Source organism: Rhinolophus sinicus, chromosome 12 (assembly GCF_057876585.1).
Source record: "Rhinolophus sinicus isolate RSI-liver-muscle chromosome 12, RSI-T2T, whole genome shotgun sequence".
Lineage (NCBI taxonomy): Eukaryota > Metazoa > Chordata > Mammalia > Chiroptera > Rhinolophidae > Rhinolophus > Rhinolophus sinicus.
Window position 1 is genome coordinate 19,534,951 of NC_142512.1, and position 18,206 is coordinate 19,553,156.

General features: G+C 48.1%; 1 protein-coding gene across 2 annotated transcripts in view; it reads right to left on the bottom strand.

Annotated features, from left to right (window-relative positions):
- Positions 1-18,206, bottom strand: part of NXN (nucleoredoxin) — a 142,365-nt gene that overhangs the window by 7,511 nt on the left and 116,648 nt on the right. For both annotated transcript variants that reach the window (XM_074320598.2, XM_074320599.2), the window contains exons 3-5: positions 16,591-16,724; positions 16,029-16,129; positions 14,434-14,540 (exon numbers count right to left, since the gene is read on the bottom strand). In XM_074320598.2, coding sequence (XP_074176699.1) covers positions 14,434-14,540; positions 16,029-16,129; positions 16,591-16,724 — 342 coding nt within the window. The remainder of the gene's footprint in view (positions 1-14,433; positions 14,541-16,028; positions 16,130-16,590; positions 16,725-18,206) is intronic.

Below are 18,206 nucleotides of genomic sequence, written 5' to 3' on the forward strand. Positions count from 1 at the left end.
TGATGGCAACACTGCTGCCCTCACATGAGACTCCTGGGCTGGGGTAAGAAATGCAACACAAAGCTCCCTGCAGACTCCACACACCCCCAACCATAAAGACTCCAATGAAAACTCAGAGAATCCCCATTCTGGGTTACAACTACATTGGGGTTTTCCACTTCCCTGTCTTCTGCACCCTGCTGCTTCTCCTCCAGCCAGGACCACCCCCCACCAACCCCAGCCCCCAGAGTCACCCTTGACCGTGCCCTTTGGGGTCACTTCTTTCTCTACCAGCAGTGGTCCCTCCCACCTTGCACTAACCACCTGCCTCTCCTCTGAAGCTGACCAGGGCTTTAATTTTATACGGGCCAGTGAAAGCCAAAGCAATGTAATATTTATAGATTCCAAAACATTTTGTCGGTAATTCACTCCAGTGACATTTTACATCTCACTGGGGGGGCGATGCGGAGGTACCAGAAATATGGCCCTGGTGTTTTGTAACCTGCCACAGGACAGGCGCAGCAGGCAGGTGGTGGTGGGGCTGTCTTCAAAAGGAATAAAAAAATCCATTATGTTCACACCTATTAGAAGAAGTGGCTTGGCTACTGGGGAACAGGCCCAGAGGGAGCTGGGCTCTGGAGAACAGCCATTCCCACCCCATCCCAGCCGGTTCTCGTGGGGCTTTAAGATGAGCTCGAAGCTGTCCAGGCCTCCGGGGCACAGGAGATGGAGCGTTTCCAGCCTCATCCTCACAGCTGCACATTAGCCCCGGGAGGCCTGGGGCTCACACCAGGTGTGTCCCCATCCCCAAGAATCACCAAGGCTGGGGCTGGGGCACAGCCGGCCAGCCGGCTGCAGACAAGGGCCTCCCCTCCACCATGCCCCATCTCAGGAATGGTTTGGCGAAGTTCTTTAATCAGTCAATGTATTTCTGAAATTGGGCAATTACCAGTGTTGGGCTAAACCAGGGCCCGCCCACTGCTATGATTAGACAGAGCAGCCAGCCCGTTTGTAACCCAGATACAGGATGCCAAGTTGGTCTGTGGAGGACAGCAAGCACAGAGAACAGAGAAGGGAGAAGGAAAAGCTGAAGGCAAAGAAGTCCACTTCCAGGTTTGGGGCCTCAGTTTCTCCAAGTGACTACTCTAAGGGGCCTTCTTGGTTCCCATGGCTGCAGCCTCTATGGGTCCACGCCTCTGGGGACCAGGATGGCAGGGCAAGGACCTGGAGCCCCCAGCTGGCTGCGGAGCAGTCCTCAGCTGATTCCACCAAGGAACAGCTCCCCTGGGCTGTGGGTCTCCCCACCCTTTCCCCACGACTGTGGGGAAGCAGCCCCTGCTTGTATTTGATGCTTTGAGCACCGAAGCCCATGTCTCAGAGCCCAGGATGACAAAGCGCATGTGACAGTGGTACATAAACAGAAAGCAACTTGGTGAAATAGCCATAGTCAGACTACAACCCAGAGAAGCCCATTTCCGGCACATGGATGGGAAGAGAACCTACGTGCACCGTGCCAGCCCCCTTCCCACCACCAGATCTTGGTTAGCTTGGCCCGAGCGCCCTAAGGGCGTGCTTTCCTCCAGGAATGAATGAGCAGGTGAGAGGGGAATCTCGCCTCTTTAGAGCATCTGTTCTGTGCAAGGTGTGACAGACACCCCCCACTCAGTCCCCAGTCCTCATAGCAGATGGGTGCAGGAACTGGGGTCATCCTCCTTTTATAGGAGGTCAAGTTACCTGCCCAAGGTCATCCAGCTAGTAAGTGGCCACGCTGTGACAGGAACCCTGGTCCACCTGTTCTACAAGCTGCTGCTCTTCCTACTGGGCCACCCACTGGTAGGGGGGTGGCACTCAGACCCTGGGCTGGGGATTCTGGAGACTAGGGCACAGGAAGGCCCCGGCCTCTGCACCACCCACCTCTTGCTTTCCAAGGCTGTGGGGAAGGAGGCTGAGACTACAATCATCTCTTCCCTTTCCTCTCCCATCATGCATTCCCTGCTCCCCCTCCCTGAAAGCGGGCTCCCTGAAGCAGAGACTTCTAAGGAGAAAATAGAGCGAAGCCTCTAATGGGCAACTTAAAGGGAATGGAAAATTTCTAATCGATGCTTTTATATGAAATAACTTCCACACCAGTGAGGGGCTCCTCTGGAGGGAATGAAAAGGAGCAGCTCGTCTCTGCTTCGCTTAAACTTTCCATTTCCCAGCTGGGATGGCTGGGATGGTTGGGGGGTGGGGGGTGCAGGGGGGAAGTACAGTTAGAATTCTAAGGACGATCCAGGCAAGTTGGTTAACTTCTCAGAGCCTCATTTCCCCAGCTGTCAAATGGGGGTGACAGTTCAAATGAGAACTATCTTATTTGGTTGTTGTGAGGAATAAAAAAGATGACGAGCATAAAGTGATTTTTAGCAGAGTATCTGGTATACAGTAAATGCTCCCTAAATATTAGGTCTTACTAATAAATAAGTTCATCATCATTTTTTTAATCATCTCTATGTTGACTGTGTGTCTCATGACACGGCAGAGACACAGAAGACTGGTGCCTTGCTCTCGTAGGGTAAACAGAAAGCTCCATGCTTGCGGGAGGAAGTCGGCTACAGAAAACAACACAGACAGCATGTCAGAGCCGCAGCAAGGGCTCCAGTTATCAGTGTGAAGTCTGCCCAGCCCGGAGCTGCTGTTCTTTTACTTGCACCCTCCCAAGCTTAACTTTTGAGCACAGAACATATACTCTACCCTCCTCGGGAGGGCTTCTGCCCCAAGTCTCCTGCCCAAAACTCCCCTTGACCATCTCCCTCTGAACCTAGAAAAGAAAGAACAAGGCCCAAGAAGCGCACTCCAAACTGTCTCCTCCTGGAAGGAGCCTCTTTGTGCATATTTAAAACAATCTCAGAGCCATGTGTACTCAGACTGCTGCACAGTTTCGTTGGGTTGCTTTTCTACTGCCAAGGAAAGAGGCAGTTTTGAAGTGGTGGTGGGGTCTGGGGCAGAGAAGCTGGGCAGGGTTGTAACCCAGAGAGCCCTCTTTCTCTGCTGCTAGATGACAATATGATCTGTGGGTGCTGGGAGTTGGGAAGAGAAATGGGAGGAGAAGCAGGCCCGAGGACAGGAAGAGCCGGTCCGGGCCTACTGGCGTGGCAAAATATTATGCGACCATGGAAATGGTTATTATAAAGACTGGCAAGTTGGAAAATGTTTGTAATGTACTGTTAAATAGAAAACACAGACTAGGCAATGCTACGTGTATAATTACAACTATGGATAAGCAGGTACGTGTGTGGACAGAGATCAAAAGGGACTTGAAAAGTGAAAATAGTTGTGCTAGTGAGGCAGGAACGTGGGTGAGGTAGGCAAGCCTGCGTTTTCTGAAACGGTGCTATGATAAATGTATTAATATAGAATTAAAACCGAACAAAAACCAAAGGGCAGTAGGGTGGGGTGGCAATGACAATACCATGTTTCCCTGAAAATAAGACCCAGCCGGACCATCAGCTCTGATGCGTCTTTTGGAGCAAAAATTAATATAAGACGGGGCCGGCCCGGTGGCTCAGGCGGTTAGAGCTCCATGCTCCTGACTCCAAAGGCTGCCGGTTCGATTCCCACATGGGCCAGTGGGCTCTCAACCACAAGGTTGCCGGTTCGATTCCTCTACTGCCGCAAGGGATGGTGGGCTCTGCCCCCTGCAACTAAGATTGAACACAGCACCTTGAGCTGAGCTGCCTCCCGGATGGCTCAGTTGGTTGGAGTGCGTCCTCTCAACCACAAGGTTGCCGGTTCGACTCCCGCAAGGGATGGTGGGCTGCGCCCCCTGCAACTAGAGACGGCAACTGGACCTGGAGCTGAGCTGCGCCCTCCACAACTAGGATTGAAAGGACAGCAGCTTGACTTGGAAAAAGGGCCTGGAAGTGCACACTGTTCCCCAATAAAGTCCTGTTCCTCTTCCCCAATAAAATCTTTAAAAAAAAAATAATTAATATAAGACTTGGTGTATATTATGTTGTGTTGTGTTGTGATGTGATGCGATGTGATGTTATAGACCCGGTCTTATATTCCTTTGCTTAGAGAGCTAAGGAGAAGAAGAAGGCAGCTGGTCTGTGTGGTGAAACTCAGAGAAACCCAAGGGAGGTGAAAGGGGTGGGTCTGAGCTGACTTGAACTTGGCCAGCAGACCCAAAAGCTGCTCAGGCACGTGCCTACTTCAGGAGACAGGCATGAAGACATTTACGGTGATGTTCTTGTAATACAGAAAAAACAGAAACAACCAAGTGTCCATCAACAGTGGGGCAGATTCATAAACTGGGGTCTAGTCACACAATGAAACACTTCTCGGCACAGAAAAGAAATGAACCAGATATAAGTAGCAACAGGAAGAAATCTTGAAGAAAACACTAAGTGAGAAAAGCAAGTTGCAGAATGACATTAGGGCACGTCCGCATTTAAGTATGCTTCTAAAATACACATCCAGCACGACCATATATTATTCATGGATTCATATACATGCAGTTAAAAAATGAAAACAGATTATGGGAAGATACACATTAAATACGCGGCAGTGTTTCTTCCCAGGGAAGAAGGAAGGAGAAAGGCACTAGAGGCGTGAAAGGAACCGCACCTTTGTATTAATGCTCCCAATCGCTTGTATTTTAAATACCTGAAGCAAAACTGTCAGTTCTAGGTGGGTGTTCATCCCATTACTCTTTGTCCTTTCCTGTTTTTTTTTTAATGTTCTCAGAATAAAAGAAGACAAAACAGAACATGGAAGCTGCTCCGTGGGTCCCGAGGTAGCCTCCCGCCTTGGCCCATGGAGCCGGCTCCCCCAGGTCCACAGGCGAGCTCCAGATAAGCTGCACCAGCACTTTTAATACTGAGAACTGGCCACAGAACACACCAGCATGGCCCCTCGCCCTCCACTGAGCAAAAACTACAATCTCCAAATGCTTCGCTTCTGTAGAAAAGAAATAGAACTGGCCTCAAATGTATTTTCTGAAAAAGGCAGGGGAGAGGGCAAAGGCAGGGAAAAGAGAAAGGCAGGAAATGGAAGAGGAAGGGGGAAAAGAAAGAAGGCAGAAGAGGAACAAGCAGGCAACAGTGAAAGGGAAGATAAGTAGGAGGGGGAGCAAATGCTCCCACCACGGCCTCCCCGCCGCCAGGTCTAAAGCACCTGATCTGGTGGCAGGACCAACGTCTGCTCTAGGCCTTGTCTGCCCTCCCCAAAGGTTGGGGGCTGGAGAGGGGAGAGAAACAAACCCAACTAGGGCCCCTAACCCCAGAGAGAAGGGGCTCTGAGCCTCCTTGCAAAGAACTCGGTGTTCTCTGACAGTCAGGATTAGTTAGACAATTGCTAATGGGATTTGCCTTTTGCCAAGTGTGTCTAAAGCCTTTCCTTAGAAAGACATTTTTAAACAGCTTATAGGGCTGCAAATTCCACAGTCTGCATAAAGCGCTGGGAGCGGGGAGGCCCTCCCACTCAGGGCAACGCGGCCAATCCCCTAAGACAAAAGAAATGGATGGAGGCCAATGCCAGGCCCTTGGTGAACTCAGGTAGCCGGGTGAAGGCTGTTGGTTAACAGCTTGGGCTCACTCCAGAGCACCTGGCAGCAGCAGGACTTGTGGCCCAGCCGGCCTGGGGCAAACTCAGCATCAGGTCCTCCTGCTATAGAAAATGGATGACTCGAGGTGCAACGGCCTCAAGATCCAGACTCGCCCACCACAGCTGGACAGACACCTCAACAAACTGTGTGTGCTTTACGCTAGGCCTCCGCCACTGGGCTGGGTGGTACTTGGAATCCTGCCACGCTCTAAGCCCAGCTCCCAAGATGCTCAGAGGAGTCCGTGTTCTTTTTTCATTGCCCGTTTTCACAGGAGCCTGTCAGGATAACACAGGAGCTCTGCCCTCCCTGCCTCAATATACAAAGTGACTATCAGATCAAGTTACTCCCTTACTGTAAGGCACAGAGGAAGGCCAGGTGGGGGTGGCTCACCTTGGGGGGAATGGGGGCTGTACCTAGTACTGCTCTGTGAAAGCACCTTCATTAAAATGACTCAGAGGAGACAAAAATGGAGCCAGAGCCCAGGACATATAGAGTCAAACAGGGAGCATGAGCTCCCAGACAGTCCCGTAGGATGTGCTGAAGACCAGACACTCCAAATAGCAGAACCCGCCACTGACTCTGCATGTGTGTATGTGTGTGGGGTGTATGTGTGTGGGGTGTATGTGTGTGGGTGTGTGTTGTGTGTGTGTGTGTGGTGGGTGTGTATATGGTGTGTGTGTTGTGATACTGTAATAAGAAATAAATATTTAGTCTTCAGCCGCAGTTCCTCGCACAGAGCTAAAACCCTTATAATTTGCTGAATGACAGGGATTAGAGGAGCAGCTTTTGTTATATTTGGTCTTAGTCGCAGGTCCTGGCACAAGAGGTTTAAGACCCTTGGAATCTGAGAATGCTGAGTGTTTTTCTGCATGCTAACGAGATGATGGTGGTTGGGAGCCCCTAAATAGCTTCCTCATGGGGGCTGGTTGACAGAAAGGCATGATTAGAAGGTTGGAATGTTCAGCTCCACCCCCTTGACCTCGACCTCTGGGGAAGGGAGAAGAGCTGGAGGGTGAATTAATGACCAATGGCCAATGATTTAACCAATCATGCCTACATAATGAACCCTCCACAAAAACCACTAAGTGGCGGGTTCAGAGAGCTTCCAGGCTGGTGCTGGTTCCATGGAGGTGGCTGGGAGGAGGGTGAGCCTGGAGAGGGCATGGAAGCTCCGTGCCCCTTCCCACAAACCTTGCCCTATGCATTTCCTCCATTTGGCTGTTCCTGAGTTGTATCCTTTATAACAAACCAGCAATAGTAAGTAAAATGTTTTCCTGAATTCTGTGAGCTGTTCTAGCAAATGACCGGAGGAGGGGGTCACCCCTCCCAGGAACACCCAGGAACACGCGTTTATATAAATCCCAGGAACACCGATTTATAGCCAGTCAAAAGTGGGGGAGGCCTGGAACTTGCAAGTGGCATCTGAAGTGGGGGGAGGCAGGCAGTCCTGTGGGCCTGAGCCTTTCCCTGTGGGGTCTGACCCTCACTCCAGGTACATAGTGTCAGAACTGAATTGAATTGTATGTATATGACAGCGGGTGTCGAAGAACTGGTTGGTGTGTGGGGAAAAAACTCCCACACATTTGGTGTCAAGTGTTGTGAGTAAAAACAGCTCAGAGCATACATACACACCAACACATCAGTTAAGTGACTTTGGAAGTTGTAACCACAGAGTCACACGAAGGTCAGAAATATTCAGAATTCAAACAAAAATATTTTTTGTGTGTGATGCTAGGAAGAGTACAAAAGAATACACAACTCCTTCAAGTTCAAAGGTAGTCAGAGCTAGACTGGAGGTATTTAAATATCCTTAGAGGCAAAGACCAGCAAAATTCAGTTGCGGGATGGCGCAGCCTGGGGAGGAACTGCTGGCTTCCAAGGCTAGAGAGAATTCAGAAATGTTACCACACCAGGAACTTGAACTGCCAGCGCTCCCAAGGTGAAGAGACCGTCCTCTTTGGAGGGCAAGGAGCTAGCACTGTGACGAGGGCTATCCACGTGTGTGACCTCAGTGAGCAGGGAAGAGACTTCCAAAATGATATAACTGGAATGATATAATTATTTCCTTAATAAGTGAGCATCTTTCAAATCTAGAATTATGTTTAGAAATGTGAATCAAACCCATGGTATTAATGTTTTTGTGTGTCAAGACATTCATGCATATTTGCTATTTAGTTTCCACGTTTGGTTTTTATTTAAGAGAATATGGCCCAAGAGAGTAAAAGGTCAGTTGTGTGATTCCTATATTAAAAAATACGTAATTTGAGAAATTGATTCTGATCTATGATTTTTAAGTTACAACCCTACTAACAGTAGTGCTGCATTTAGGTCTTAAGAATCACCATTATTTGTAAGTTTAACTTACTAGAGTTAACAGACTTACTTACGAACTTGGGAACATTTTGTTTGTCTTTCAGATAAGTGTTTCTTTTTAAGGTTTGAATGTATACATCAATTAAAAATGTTTAAAGGAGCTGAATTAAGTTTGTAAGTGTGTCCAGCCATTAATCCTACCCTTGTACTCCCAATTCCTGACCTTGCACTACCTTTTATCTAGAGCACTCATAACACACTGTATACTTAATTTTTTTAAATTAAGTTTATTGCCTGTCTCTTTCTGCTAGAATGTAAGCTCCATGAGGCCAGCCAGGTACTTATCTTTTTAGCTCATGAATAGACCAGCACCTGGCATATGGCAGGCACACAACTACATTTTGTTAAATAAATCCATGAACAGGAGGCCTCCGGGGACCTGAGAGGCCATTTTCAGCTCAGTGCGGAGATTGGAAGGACAAGAGGTGACGCGGCCCCCTGAGCTCTGTGAGGGCAGGGCCCCCATCTTCACTGTGCTGGAGTCCGTCCCACCAGCATACAGCCTGTCGCCTGGTAGGAGGTGAAGAAGCCTGAGGCAGTGCGAGTATCTTTGGGAATGTTAGTGTTTGGGAGGAGGTGATAGGGATGGTAGCTGTTACGGAGTGAATGTTTATGTTGCCCCCAAATTCCCGTTGAAACCCTAACCCCCTCACTGTATTTGGAAATGGGGCCTGTGAGGAGGTGATAAAGGTCATAATCCAATGGGGCCCTAATCCAATAGGGCTGGTGCCCTTATAAAGAAGAGGAAGACACACCAGAACTCTCTCTCTTCCAAGTGAGGACACAGCAAGAGGGCAGTCATCTGCAAGCCAGGAAGAGAAGCCTCACCAGGAGCCAAATCAGCTGGCACCTTGATCTTGGACTTCCCAGTCTCTAGAATTGTGAGAAATCAATTCCTATTGCTTAAGCCACCCAGCCGATGGGGTTTTACATGGCAGCCTGAGCAAACTGAGACAGTCGCTTGAAGAGGGTGATGGGATACTTTTTTTTTTATGGCTGAGAGAGACTTAAGCATTCTGTGAACTGGAGAAGAAGGAGCCAGAGGCAAGAAGAGATGGGAGGCCAGAGCAAGACCTTAGAACAAAGGCAGAACAGATGATGATAAGAAAACTGGACAGCCACATGTAAAAGAATGAAACTAGACCACTATCTTACACTATACACAAAAAGTAACTCAACCTGGATTAAAGACTTGAATGTAAGACCTAAAACCATAAAACTCCGAGAAGAAAACATAGGCGATAAGCTCCCTGACGTCGGTCTTGGCATTGAATTTTTGGATCCGACCCCAAAAGCAAATGCAACAAAAGCAAAAATAAGTGGGACTACATCAAAGAAGTTTTTGCATAGCAAAGGAAGCCATCAACAAAATGAAAAGGCAACCTACTGAATGGGAGAAAATATTTGCAAACCACATTTGGATAGGGGGTTAATATCGAAAACATAAAGGACTCAAACAACTCAATAGTAAAAACACAGTCTGATTTAAAAATGAGAACATCTAAATAGGTGTGTTTTTCCAAAGAAGACATACAAATAGCCAATAGGCACATGAAAAGATATTCAACCTCATTAACCACCAGGGAAATGCAAATCACAACCACAATGAGCTATCACCGCACACCTGTTAGGATGGCTATCATCCATCAGACAAGAAATAACAAGTGTTCACAAGGCTGTGGAGAAAAGGAAACCCTCATATACTGTAAATGGGGATGTAAATTGGTGCAGCCACTATGGAAAAATAGTATGGAAGTTCCTTTAAAAAAAAAGAATTACCATAAGAGTTATTATCCAGCTATTCCACTTATGGGTATTTATTTGAAGAAAATGAAAACACTAATTCGAAAATGTACATGAACCCCTGTGTTCATTGCAGCATTGTTTACAATAGCCAAGATACGGAAATAACCTAAGTGTCCATCGATGAACGGATAACGAAGATGTGATATATGTGCACGTGTACACACACACCACTGAGGAATACCACTCAGCCATAAAAAATAAGGAAATCTTGCCATTTCAACAACATGGATAGACCTTGAGGGCATTATGCTAAGTGAAATAAGTCAAAGACAAATATCATATGATTTCACTTATATGTGGAATCTAAAAAACAAAACAAAATGAAACTCACAGATACAAGAACAGATTGGTGGTTATCAGAGGAGAAGGGGGTTAGAGTGGGCAAAACAGGTAAAGGGGGTCGATTGTACGGTGCGGGATGATAACCAGACTTATTGTGGTGATCATTTTGTACTGTGTACCGGTATCAATTCATTATGTTATGCACCTGAAACTAATATGTTATATACCACTTTTACCTTAATTTAAAAAAAAAGAAATATTAGTGAACAACCTGCCTCTGGGACTTCTCTTCCAGTGTAGCTTAAATGTCACTACTACATTGATCTCCCCTAAATCAAAATTTTCAAAAGGCTCCCAAAGTCCAAAGAGTCAAAGCTAAGGTGTTCGAGTCCCTACGCTGTGGATCACCAGCCTTATTGCCCACTCTGTCCTACAGGAGACCATGGGCATCCTATTCTGGCTTGTGCCCTGGAATGCCCCAAACCTCCTATCTAAACGCCATCCATTCTTAATGGCCCTGCTCCATAGCCATCTCCTCCAGGAAGCCTTCCTGGCTCAACAGCTCCAGGCGAGTCTCCCCTGAACTCGGATTATTCCATCGTGTGGCCCTTCATTAAATGCTACCTTGATAAGGACGTTGTGATGCTCTTCTACACTCGTATTTCACATGCTTTAGTGCCTCTCTGATCAGACAGGGCCACAGGCAGACAGACCAAGGTCAGGAGGCGAGGTCTGACAGGCTGCTTACAGAAATGAGTCCTAACGCTTAGCCCAAGAGACCAGTGATCAAGGAGCAGTCGGCATAAAACACTGTGCCAAAGACTGTAAACCCGAGAGCGAGGACGCGGGAGGTGGGGAGTTGGGAAAGCAGACAGGTCCAAGCTGAAGAGAGACTGGAACAGATGGCAGGGGAGTGTGCGCCACGGAGCCACAGCCGAGCAGCAGCAGGACGAGCCAGGTGCAGGGCTGGGCTGCAGCGGACACTCGCTGGGCAGAGCTGGGTTCCGCATGAATCTCTCACATTCTTTCACTGTGGCATGGCTGGCTGGCTGCCGCTTGCCTGGGCACAGAGCCTCTCCACATCAGCTTTCCGATCCTCAAATGAGGGCTCCTCATTTGTACTTCCCATCCCCACACGGCCAGCGCCTTCACAGAATGTGCCAAATGAATGCGTCTCTGAGAACTCTCCACTCTCTCCCTCCTCACTTGTGACCACCCACTTTCTGGCTCCCTGGGCCACACCTAACAACCGCGGCTCCTCCATCTATAATATTTACATGTTGACAACTGGAGAATCTGAAAGGAGATTTCCCTTCTCTGCTTTGTAAAGGCAGGCAGAAAACGATCAATTTGATTTTTTTTGTGCCCTGCCAACATTCCACAGAAGGGTGCCCTCCAGCCTTAGCAGTGTGTCCAAAACTTGTGTTGGAACTTGAACTCATGACCTCTCCTATGAGATTGCTGTTCTGTGCCTAGGCACCTGCCTGCCCAGCCACCCCAAAGGGTCCTCAGAAGCACCTCACAGAGCACAGAGAGGGCGCAGACTGCTGCCCTCAAACTGGCTATGGTGTATCGAGACCCTCCTTTGTTAATTTAGTAGTGTCAGGTGATCCCATGGCCTAAGCACTGACCACCAGCTATGCCCGCACCACGCTGGACCCCACATCCAGAAAAGGACAACTCAACCCCCTATCTTGGAGAGGAAGAGACTCTGCTCCATTGATGACACGTGCTGGGAAATGTGGAGAGGCCTCCTGACTGAGGTAGGGGCTGAGTGAGGCCCCGAACCCAGCTGCACTCTCTGGGACACTGTGTCTGTCTTCTAAGCCCCTGCACAAAATGGCACTTACTGCACCAATAGTTTTTACATGGTCATACGCTGCTTTTTAGTTATTTCCCAACGTAACTCTCGTCCTGTCCACTCAAGGGGCCACCTTTCTGGTTTCCTGTGTCTCACCAAGCTCAGTACAGAGAGTACTACCTGGAGCTCGAGAAATAGAATCTCATGCATTCAAATCTTCTCCATCTTTTTCCCAAAAAGGATTTAAGGTGGTCTAAAAAGTGTGTGATCTAATCCAATAAGAACAGATGAAAACATTCACCTGATGGGAAAACAAGGAAGGAAGAGCAAATAAAGCTAGGGTCAAGGGCATGCAGAGAAACGGTCAGTTTTGCAAAATTGCTAAAGGTGATTACACATTCACACCTGGTTTCCTAGGGACTAAAGCAAAGAAAGAAGCCTGATCTATAATGAAATTCAAAGTGTATGAAAGGTAAAAGAAAAAACCAGAAAAACCGAAATACACCTCCTGTTCTAGAGAAGTTCAACCTTTGATGGGCGCTCTAGGATAATTTCCCGAGCATAAATTCCTCCAAGTGAGATTTATAAATTAAAGGTTTTAGAGATTTTTTTAAGGCCTCTGATGTATATTGCCAATTGCTCTTCTGAAAAGTTGTCCTGACTTATATTCCTACTAGCAATCTGCTCTCTTTCCTACCCTGGGGGTTATCTTTTTTTTTTTTTTCGTCTCAGGATGAGGGGAGAAAGGGTGGGTGGGAGTTTTTTGCAGATGTGATAGATACAAACCCAGGGTTTTCACCTGTAATCCATGAAAGTAAATTATGCTGAATATTGTTCATATCCATCCTGACTATGCAGCAGGTGAACTGCCTACTTCATAGCTCTGTTGTCTAAATTTTCTCTCTTTTGCCCTGGTGTCTGGGAAGAGCTCTTTGTCTATGAAGGATATTGATTATTTGCCATACATGTTATTAATATTGTTGGTTGCCTTTGTTAAAGCTTGTTGACATCCAAAAGTGTATCTTTTTTAGGTTGTAAAATCAAATTTTTCCTTTTTTTCTGAGTTAGTGAAATATTTAAGTGCCTACTCTGTGCCCAACACTGAAATGTCCCCATTTTACTGATAAAAGAGGTTAAGTAATTTGCTCACAGTCACTCAGCAGTAAGGGGTCAGCCCTCAGCAAACATTCGTTGAATGAATGAATGAATGAATGAATGAAGAGAGGTGAAGTTTTACTTTTCCCCATGAAGTGGCAATTCAACCCTTCATTCCTAACCCAAGCCACACATGTTTTAAGTCTCTGCAGGCAGCGTGCTAGAAGGAAATAAGCCTGTGACATCTCCTTTAAGTTCCCCAACTCGGTGCCTTTCCTTCTGGGTCGGTAAACCATGTCATGTCCTGCGACTTCTGTTTGGCAAAGGATACATTTCTGTATGAATAGGAGGCATGAGCCAGCAACATTCTCTAAGGATTAACAGACCTACACGGTGACTACCCCAGGTGTGGTCCCCCAGGTGTGGTCCCTGGACCAGCAGCTTCGGCATCTGACCTGGGGGCTTGCTAGAAATGTGGGACCTCGGCCCCACCCCAGACCCACCATTCAGAATCTGCACTTTCACCAGACCCCCCGGCGATCCTTCTGCACCTTGCAAACTGAGAAGCACTGATTTAAAATTAAATATTAATATTTTGAAACTTTAGTAGCTCCCAACAAAGCCACGTGCTTATTCTAAATGGTTAAGAAAAAGGTTAAAGAATCTAATGAGTTCCTCCATAAGATGTGGAATTTGTGCGTAAATATCTCAATGTGCCGTGTTTTTGTTTTCATTCCGTAGAACACAAGGAACACTGAGAACTGAAATATTGCTTGCATCTGTCTAGGGCTGACCAGCACCTGGTACGACTGATACAAAGGGAATGTGTTTAACGCTTAACAGGTCAGTTAAGTGCTTCACCAATAAAACATGTAGTTGGGTGAAAGCTGGAAGGAGGTAGTCACATGATAAAGACAGAAACAGAGTCTGTCTCACTAATAACCATTACTTCTGAGAAAAGCACCATGACTAGTCCTCCAAGTCCTGGCCTTCAACACTCTCGGGCTATCAGTTTTCTCACGCGTTCCTTGCTTACATGCTTCAGGAACCACGAGAGGTGCCTAATGTACATGATCCTCTTAATGCCCCCAGCAATTCTTTGTGGCAGAGATTTATCATGCCCATTTTGCAGATGAGGCAACTGAGGCTCCAAGAGTCTGAATGATGGAACCAAAGATCATTCTCAGGTCTCTTTGACAGCAAAACCCTAAGGAGAGGGTTTTGGCTGAATCACGGGGGAACGTGTGCCCCGTGGCCCAACTACGTCAGAACCCACTGGGCCAGGGGGTGAAAAGCAGCTGTCTCACCTGGACAAGCACTTTGCTTCAGAAACAGCTTCCATGAGGTACAATGGACATACCATAAAATTCACCGCATGTGATTTTTAATACGGTAAAGAAAGTGAACAGTCATGGAAATAAAGATGTTCTTTTCCCTCTAAAAGGAAAGCTAAAGACGCGGGGAGCTCTGACGGGCAGGCTCCCACTGCGCCCCTGGAGTGGGGAACGCCTACCTTGGATTCCATACAGGCGGTTGAGGCGCGACCGCCGGGCCTCGTCGGTGTAGGGGACAGCGAGCCAGGGCATCTCACTGAAGTACTGTTTGAAGGAGTCCTCTGACCTATAGAGACACACACGGAAACAAGGCCCTGTTACCCCCAATGTACCACCCCTGGGTGCTCCCCACCTTCTACCACGTCATGCCCAGAGCTCTACGGCTGCTGAGGTTTCTAATCATTATGACCTCGGACACCGGGAGGGGGTTCTTCCCCTATCTGGCATTCACCAAGAAGCAAACGCCTCTGTCCAACCTGGGATGCCGAACAAAACTGCCAGGCCATCTTGAAAGCCTGCTCCCCTGAATCCTACCAGCTCAACTCAGGCCCAACTTTTCATTTGTTCACACAGACGGGTGTGACTTTTACAAGAAGCCTAGATGTTCAGACACTGCATTCCCTTGTGACTCTCCTATTTTGTGCATTTTTACAGTGATGTCTACGGGACCCCACTTTTAATCAAGCATAAACACTATGGTTCCACATAAAAGAAATTCCAGGAACGACAAATCGAATCAAGTGATAGAAGGCAGATCAGGGATCCCCCAAAGCGTGGGTTTGGGTGTGAGGACTGACTGAGGAGAGTCACGGGTGGGTCTTTGGAGTGGTGGAAATGTTCTATATCTTTATTATTTTTTTAATGTTCTATATTTTAATTGTGATGCTTACATAGGTACATATATTCATCAGAATCCATTGAACTATATACCTAAAATGTATTTCATTTCCATTGCATGGAAATCATACTTCCACACAGTTGGTATTTTTGAAAGCTTTAAAGAAAGGATGACTCCGCCTACCATGCCCTCAAGCTCTCCCCACTCACAGGCACAGAGACGGGAGCTGTGTGACAGTCGGGTGGGACCACAGGCTAAAGCCCAGGTGTCAAGGATATGACAAGGCCCCCCCCATGCTGTCAGTGTGCTGGCATCTCCGAGAGCCTTCTGTGGACAGGAATGGAAGAGGTAGGAGCGCCTCGTGGCTCGGTCTGAACTCGGGCTGGAGTTTTGTGATGAAGGAAGGTCACTGATGAGTAAAACCAGTGAGAGGGCAAGAAGCAGAGGAAATTGAGGCTACGAGGACCTGATGTTCTCCAGGAAGAAGGTCTGCCCTTCTGGTTTTTCTGATAGCTCCTCGACAAAGTACCTGGCCAGAGCTAAAAATGATTGCATCGCCATCCAAGGGAGACATCTGGTTCCATTAGCCTCTGGCTCTTTTCTTTCTATCCTTCCCCGTCCATATCCTTTCACCACAATCCAAAATGCGGAACCAATCAGAAAAACACATCCTAATCTCAGATGACCCAGGCCTGAATTGGGGCATACCCCCATGGGTACAGCAAGGACAAGATTTCCTTGGCTTCCCTTCAGACAACGCCAAGAGTTACTGTGACACGTATCTCTGTGTCTGCCAGTAATCCCAGATACGTCCTCTCCAATCTCTACCTCCAAGCTCTACCCTGAAGAAGGGAGAAGTGTAAGGTGAGAGAAACATGTTACCCAACCACCTGCGGAAAGGCGGAGCGGCGCTGCCCCGGCCCCGGCGCGCGTTACCTGTCTGCACTAACAAAGATGATCTCAAACTTCTGGCCTGCCTCCTTGATCTTCCGGTAGGACTCCACCAGGACTCGGGTGAGGCTTCGGCAGGGTGGGCACTGAAAGACAAAAGCGGGGTCCTGCAGCGTGATGACGTCGCAGCTTCAAGGTCCCCTTTCCCAACCACGTGCCACCAGAGGCCGGGTAAGCAAGACCCAAGTAGGACTGGGATGGCCCAACCTGGCTTATGAGAGAGGCAGAAACAAACGTGCCTCTCGTAACAGTGTGCCACCAGGCGGCAGTTATAGGAACCCCTCAGGGGCTACTGGAAGCCTCATCAGAATGGGTTAGGAGAGCTATCCTTTTAGACCAGGCAAAAGAAGTCATGCTCTTGCTGCTATTATCATTCATAATAATAATACACACTAATTGCATGCCAACAATGCATTGGGCATGGGAGAAAGGAAGAATGCCAGGACTTTATGCCAGCAGTTACACCTCCAGAAGCCCATCAAAACCGGTCTTGGTGGTGACATCATTGCTTCCTTCCATCTGGGCTAAAGAAGGACCAAACACTCACCCAGTGTGCGGAGAAATAGACTCCCACGTGAGACCCCTCCAGGCTGCTGCTCTCCAGGGACTGCCCATTATTTCTAAGCAAGGGCCCTGCAATGACTTCCCTGAAGGGTTTAGGTCCCCAAGGGAATTCCAAACCTGAAACAGGCAACAGATGGCAATGTTAAGACTCTCCAACGTGGCCTCTGACTCAAGAGGCCTCAGGGCTGCAGAGCATGACAACTTTATCATCAAATAGTATTTGTTAACATACCCATAGGATCTGCAGCTAAAAACACAGGAGTAAAAGCAGGGCTCATCCCTGACGGAGCCCCACCTAACCTCAAGGCAAGGCTTCTCGAACTTGCGTGATCACAGGGCTCAATCTCCTGGGGGATTTTGAAGAACAGTAGCCGAGGTCACAGCCCAAGTCCCATGATCCAGGGGCATGGCTGAGGCTGTATGTCCAAAACAAAGCAAAAAGACTCCCCAGGTAACTCTGATGAGGGGACAGGTTGGGGAAGCACTGCCTCAGATATTAACCATGAGTGTCTTCAATCCCAACCCTGGAGTCTCAGTGGATCTCAACTCTGACTGCATTTTAGCATCAGTTGGGGAATATTAAAATACGATGCTCCGGGGCCCCACCCCTCCAAGATTCTGGTTCAGATGGTCTGGGTTGGGGCCCAGGGAACCAAGTGAGAAGAGAATTTAAGTCTAGGGAAAGGAAAGAGTAAAACCCACTCAACCCAGATGGTCTACATTTTGATGACACTTAAGCCCCAGGCAGGAAAAGCAAATAATATGCTCCCAGCTCAAGAGAACAGTGTTTTCTCCCAGGGTGGTCCATGCGTCAAAATTGCCTGAGGTGGGGGAAGGATGGAAGGGAAGAGAAGAGACTGGTTGGAAATGCAGGTGGCCAAGCCCACCCTGAACAAATGGATCCAAGAATCTGGGGAGGAGGGGGGAAATCTGCATTTTAACAAGCTTCACAGGTGTGTGTGTGTGTGTGTGTGTGTGTGTGTGTGTGTGTGTGTGTGTGTGTGTAAATTTGAGAAGACAGAGACTTGGTTCTATCACGGCCTGGTTTTCACAAAGGACAGTTCTTTGAAGCAGGGGAAATTTTTACAAGGAAAATTTGTGACCAGGCTTGAATCCTCTAATTGGAGCAGTACGTGAGGAAGGGACGGTCCAACGACCCTTTTATGTCTCCAGTGCCACGGGGAGAGAAACAGACGTTGGACAGACACTGAGCAGGGTGAGCAGACCAACCCAGCCGTGCGCAGCCATCCAATCGGCTGGCCAGGAAGAACAAGGCCTGCGGGACCCGGGCCGTACCTAGAAATGCGGTGCACGCACCCCTGAGGCCAGGAAGGCGACAGAGGCTGCGACTGTGCCATGGTAATATTTTACAGAGAAAAACACAACCCAGGATCACTTAGCTGCCTCTCACTGTTAAGGTGACAGCGGCCGTGCAAACAGCTCCGAAGCCAGTGTCTGAGCTCTAGCTGCTTCTCCAGTGCCTCCTCAGCCTCGAAGCTAAACTTCCTTTCTCAGATTCCATCTCCTTTGGCCCATGAATTAAAGCTCCCAGGAGGGACATCCTGATCCCTTTAACGATCTTAACCGTGACCTGGAGAA